Source organism: Amblyomma mixtum, chromosome 9 (genome assembly GCF_055824585.1).
Source record: "Amblyomma mixtum isolate Tamu chromosome 9, ASM5582458v1, whole genome shotgun sequence".
Lineage (NCBI taxonomy): Eukaryota > Metazoa > Arthropoda > Arachnida > Ixodida > Ixodidae > Amblyomma > Amblyomma mixtum.
The window spans coordinates 55724939-55731144 of record NC_143020.1 but is presented as its reverse complement, the minus strand read 5'-3'; the positions used below and the strand labels follow the sequence as shown (position 1 = coordinate 55731144).

The following is a 6206-nucleotide window of genomic DNA, read 5'->3' as shown; positions in this document are numbered from 1 at the left end:
ATGGTGCTCCAGCTTAAGAAGGACGTGCTGGACCCTCCACGCGGAACCGGGACGAAGACAGTGCTCGGCCTAGACCTGAACAAGGCCTTCGACAACGCATCGTATGAGCCCATCCTCACGAATCTTTCTATAATAGACCTGGGAGAATGGACATTCAATTACATCCGAACATTCCCATCGGAAAGAATAGCAGAGCTTGCATTGGGTGGCCTCAAATCGGAGCCCATTCCTCTGGGAAGCCGAGGCATGCCACAAGGCTTAGTGCTCTGGCCTTTCCTCTTTGGCCTTGCACTCATTACGCTGCCGCCCAAGCTTGCCGCCTTGCCGGAGCTGCAGCACACCTTATACACGGACGACATCACCCTGTGGGTAACCACTGGGAATGATGGCCAAATAGAGGATACCCTGCAGCAGGCAGTTGAAATAATTGAAACTTACGCGTCGGGAGCGGGCCTTGAAAGCACGGACTCGAAATTGAAACTGCTTATTCTTAGGGCCAAGCCACGCGGTAGAAACGCAAACCTGACCTCGCCGAACCCCCGGAATGTGTATGTGCAAGGCCTTCCAGTCAAGGAGGTCCAAACAATATGCCTACTGGGCATGTTCATACAGAACAATCCCAAAAACACCGAAACAATCGACATAATCAACAATAAACCGACTGTGCGGCTCATCAGACTGATATTTAGCAAAAGCCGAGGCATGAAAGAGAAAGACCTATGACGACTTGTGCAGGCTTTCGTGCTGAGCAGGGGCGTCTACTCCCTCCCTTACCGCAGCTGCACCTAGCGGAAAGGAACAAGGCCGACGCTACAATCCGGCATGCCTACAAGGCGGTCCTTTAGCTCCCGCAAAGTTCGTGCACGGAAAGGTTGCTGGCCCTTGAGGTTCACAACACACTCTCGGAGCTGTGTGAGGAGCCCCTCGTTTCTCAGCTCGGAGGACTCACTCGTACGAGCGCGGGAAGGGCCATCCTATACAGAATAAAGATGTGCGAACAGCTCCCAGAGAGGGGCGCGAAAACGCAGTTACCCAGGCACGTCAGGAAAGCTCCTTTGATTAAACCCCTACCCAAGAACATGCACCCCGCGCGGCACGAATGCCGACGCACAGCGAGGGCTCGCGCCCTACACACCAAATACGGCCGACACGACAACGTGGCGTACGCCGACGTAGCGGAATACCGACAAACCCCGAGAAAAGCGCTTGCACTAGTAGCTGTGAACGGGAACGGCGCCCCGTTGGCGGCCGCATCGGTAGAAACCAGAAGCGGCAATAGCTTTAGCTATAGCGAACACGCGTGGTGATATTATATTCAGCGACCTCAAAACAGCCATTCGCAATTTATCGAGGGGCCGTATCACATCTACCCCACTCCGCTTCCTTCAAAACACCCCCCTTCCGATTAGAAAAGTTGAATTGATCTGGGTCCCGGCCCACTCGTCTAATCCGGAGAACGAGGCGGCTCACGCGCAAGCCTGAGGTTTCGTCGACCGGGAAGTGAGCGCGCCCTCCGACCCGGATTTCACGAGGGACGGGTTAATCTCATTTCATGACAACACCCATTACTTTAGGCTGGAAAGGCCCGCATACCCCCTCCCAACAAATCGTTAACAAAAGCGCAGGAAGTTATCTGGCGCCACTGCAAGCACGCTCCCTTCTGAATCCGGCAGTGCTTACCCTCATGTACCCTGGCCAGTACAACCCGAACTGCCATAAATGTGGTGAAGGGGCCACATACGACCACATTCTGTGGAACTGCGCAAATGATCCGCCTCAGGCGGAGTTTATACAGCTCCCTTTTCCCGAGCAGTAGGAGGCTGTGCTGCTCAGCTCGTACCCCAAGGTTCAAGTACTAGCAATCGAGCGGGCCAATGCGGTCGCCGCCAGCAATGGGCTAGCGGCCATCTGGTAGGTGCCTCCTGCAACCTGCTCTCGAAGCAATAAATGTTTTACAATCCAATTTCGGAGATGGCACTTGGAGCACTGGAGAATCGTACGCAGCTTAAAACAGCGTAGAGGGAATGGAGGCTTTGTAGTCTAGAATATGTGTTTTGGTCAAGTCCGACGCATCGTTTTTGCACCACTACACATGTATCCCCACCAAAATCCTCGGGCTTAACGTCTAGTTGTTCATCTTGGCCGGCCCACAAATTGCTGCCGCTGAGGTACTCCAGGTGGTCCTGCAAATGAGAAGAGCAATGGTCAAAATTACTTCGAAACAATTTGTTATCGCCAGACCCTTGGTTTCGTAAGCCCGGCTATAGCACTTGCTTACGTCGAACGTTGTGCAAATATTTTATTGCATTTAGTTTTGGTGTATAACGCGAGGATGTAGTAGGTATGGGAAAAGAATGAAATTTTTTCGCCCGAATAAAACCCAAGGCCTCAAGTACGTCAGAAAAAAAACTGCATCGCAGTGTATAAAAGAATATACCCTTGCTTTCCAGGGAAAGAACACAAGACACACCCAACAATGAAATCGCTTAAGAAAATCAACTCTCCATTTCGATATTCGTAGGTTAGAACTGAGAGCGTCGCTTGATACAACGTAAGCAGCAGTTTTCATCTGTATGTTTCTCATTTCAGAATTAAAGAATCCCCTCAGAGTGCGAGGCATTGTTTTCCACCAGAGTACACACCCACAGAACAATTCAGAAGAAAAATTTGGAACATTAGCTTTCTAATTCGATACTGCTGAAAGGGCATGAACATCAGTATTATAAAATGACATCTTATATTAAACATTTAGTCGGAAATGTTATATAAATTATACATCTAATACATAACGTACGTGCCAGAACTAACATCTTTAGATGCTGTTATTTAACGCTAACAATAGGAGTGGTACCACCTTCATTTCAGTTTTTTTAAAGAGCACTGACAGCATTGCCAGATTTTTATGAGGGACGTGCATTTCGGGTGTCAAACGTTGACATAAAATTTCTGTTGCATTCAATGTGCATCTGTGTTCGAATTATGCATGTGTGGTCTTTTGTTTGTATTTTAATTTATGTTCTCAAATGCTACCCTCCCTATTTCACATTGCGCTGGCCCTTCTGCCAGCGCCTACCAAGGCTGAAAGTCTTGGATATGTAAAAAATAAGTAATAAATTCATGTTCACTCGTTGAAGTAGTTTTGGGTGTGCGCAGAGAAATCACCGTAGTTCTACCACGAATTTCTTCCTTTTCAAATTATATGTTCCTTACACTTCTGTTGCTTGTACAGAATTTTCCTATATTGAAATTCTCTATCTTCACGAAAGGCGCTTCTAACTCATTAATATCGTTGAAATAGAAGGAGTAAGAGAAATTTTGCAAGTATTTCTACTCGTTCCTCATTTAGGTTTCAACGTATCAAAGCAAGGTATCCCTCCACTACCTTATCATCTTTACCACTACTTCGCCAAGACGTTCTGGCACTAAGAAAAGCACCCAATGTTTCCCTTGTACCAGCGAACGCCGCATGGGAGTAGTTAAGTTTTTTATGATAGCCCACTAGGCGCCAGGCAGTGTCTTAGAGAAACGTTATCTATATTGGTTTTTGTGGGACATTTGTGAGATTTTATATATTCCTTCCAAAACGTTATTAACTGCACGCTACGCAGATGGCACACTGTCACGCGTCTCTGCCAGTAGGCACAAATGATCTAGAGGACAATGGAACAGCCTGGTGTAGCACTGAAACTATATAATGGGCGAAATTGTGCCCACAAAGAATGACACAGCTGAGTGGTACCGACACCGCAGACTAAAATCGCCGAGCGTGCAGTGGGCTGTAAATAAAATAGGTAAAAATCGCTTTAGAGAAAGATTGATTGTTCAAATAAAAGGGTATAGCTGGCGTACGTGGTGAAGTCTGCCGTATCGTTAAGAGTAAGTATCGCAGCGAGGTAGCAAATGGAAAGAAGCGACATTAAAATACTTCTCTTCGAACACGGGCAGCCATTTTTTAAAATACGTTTAAAGCCATAGAAATGAAAGAAATTCCAGCACTAGCTTACTGAAATATTTACAGCAGGCAAGGCTGCAGAAGAAGCAGAGCGATACTAAGAACATTGGATAACATCAGCGATTTAAGCTGTCCTTAGGTGCTTGGAACGCCCGAAAGAATTAAAAAGTCATCTAGATACCAATGTGTGGCTGTACGAGTTCAACTGGTTTAAGAACACTTTCTTCTTCAGCCAGCAAAATATACGAGACGTTTAAGAATAGTCGGCGTCTTAGTTTCTTCCGTCAGCTTAACCTTCTCTTTTAGTAGCAGACAATATGGTGATGAACTACAACCGTGGAAGCATCTAACCTAAAACGAAATGCTTATTTCCGACGAAAAGTATGCCTGAGCACCAAACACTGAACGAAAAAGAATATATTGCAAGGTAAAAGAGAAAGGATGCGAACACCGTTGAAGATGCATGGTTTGTTCTGTCACAGACCCGTTTTTGAAGATTCTTCAGCAAGTCTATATTTTACTTTTCTGATCAAAAAATTGATATTTTCCTTCTGCGTCTGCAAAATGTGCTTAGGGTCATAAAATGCGAAGATACTCTTAATTCTGAATTAGATGAGAGTAGTGTTAACTTCAGCAAGGCAGTTCTCATTGCCAAGAATCATATATAAAACGTAAGATGTTGCACAGGCTAATTCGTTGATTACCTAAACTCAGTCCGACTTGGAGCATCACTAAACCATCCCTTTCATTGGTTGCATGGTTACTAGCCAAAGTACAATTGGCCTCGTTTGAATTTCGCGCACTGTGACGTCAAGACCAATTGAAAAGCGTGACATTTCTATCGACAACTCCTACTTACAACGATGAGGCATTAAAGCTTTCCGCCTCAAATGGCGCCTGCGTGCTGTGCTATGGCAGTGCATGTTAAGATCCCCTGGTGATCGAAATTATTCCGTAGACCTCCACTGCACCTCTTTCTCTCTTTCTTCTTTCACTCCAGCCGCCGCGGTGGCTCAGTGGCTATGGTGCTCGGCTGCTGTCCCGAAAGACGCGGGTTCGATCCCGGCCGCGGCGGCTGGAATTTCTTTGGAGGAGAAATTCTAGAGGCCCGTGTACTGTGCGATGTCAGTGCACGTTAAAGAACCCCAGGTGGTCGAAATTTCCGGAGCCCTTCACTACGGCGTCCCTCATAGCCTCAGTCGCTTTGGGACGTTAAACCCCATAAACCAAACCAAACCATCTTCTTTCACTCCCACCTTCCTCCCTTCCCTTACGGTGTGGTTCAGGTGTCCACCGAGATATGTGAGACAGATACTTCCCATTTCCTTTCTTCAAAAACAAATTTATTTACCCTTGAACATGACAGTCGTCATGGTGCCGCTTTCATCGCAGCAGTTTTAAGCATGAAATACTTTTAGCTCCCGTTGTCGGCAGTGTGGTGACGTCCCGCCGAGACCGAGAGCCAACATCCGGGCACTGAATTCCACTCATCCGGGCACTGAAACGATAGCATCCGGGCACCGCACGAGATTTAAAGGGTCAGTCTACTGAATTTTATCGACCATATTTTCTTTGCGGCAACCGATAGCTCTTTACTCAAATTACCGTTTAGCCAGCTGTGGTGCCAAGGAGTGCGGTAGAACATTTTAAAATAGAATTTATTAATGTGGGAACACATCTGTATGAGATGGTAGTCTCATCTGGCAACCATCTGGATTTCCGCCGCGCGGCGACAAACATGGCGGCGCCCGTCGAAGCTGGACCGCTCGCTTCGGACTGAATTCTCGTTGTTGCTGCCTTTTTCAGTGCGTTCACCGGCCATAAATGGGGCGCCTGTCTTTCGCTTCGTCTCATCTCGCCTATAAGAAAACATATAAGAGTTAAATTTGCTTTATATTAATAATTAGAGTGACGATTCTGCCGCTTCGAGGCTTAAGTGGAGAGTCGGTTTGTTTACAGCAATGGTTCCCGTCCTGACGACCAGATGGCGCCACTATAGGCTGAGTTTATTTTTGCGTCTCTGCTAGCATACGCTTAACTAAAAGTGGGAATGTGCCTGCGTTTTGCGTACGTGTAACTATAAATATTCATGTGATTTACAGAAAAAGCGAGCGGTACGCCTTCTACAGTTTACTAGAACAAAACGTGCGTTTCTCTGACATTGGGGCATACAAATGGTACGTAGTATATTCACTTATGCTTCTACAAAAAAAAGACTACCACTTTCTTGAACAAAATGAACGCTTGGGGTCGC

The 6206-nt window shown here is 46.6% G+C and overlaps 1 protein-coding gene across 1 annotated transcript; it reads left to right on the top strand.

Annotated features, from left to right (window-relative positions):
- LOC149329111 (uncharacterized) lies at positions 1 to 723 on the top strand. Its single transcript, XM_089559176.1, has one exon. It carries the CDS (start codon positions 1 to 3, stop codon positions 721 to 723), a length of 723 nt encoding a protein of 240 aa, XP_089415302.1.
- The last annotated feature ends 5483 nt before the right edge of the window (positions 724 to 6206 follow it).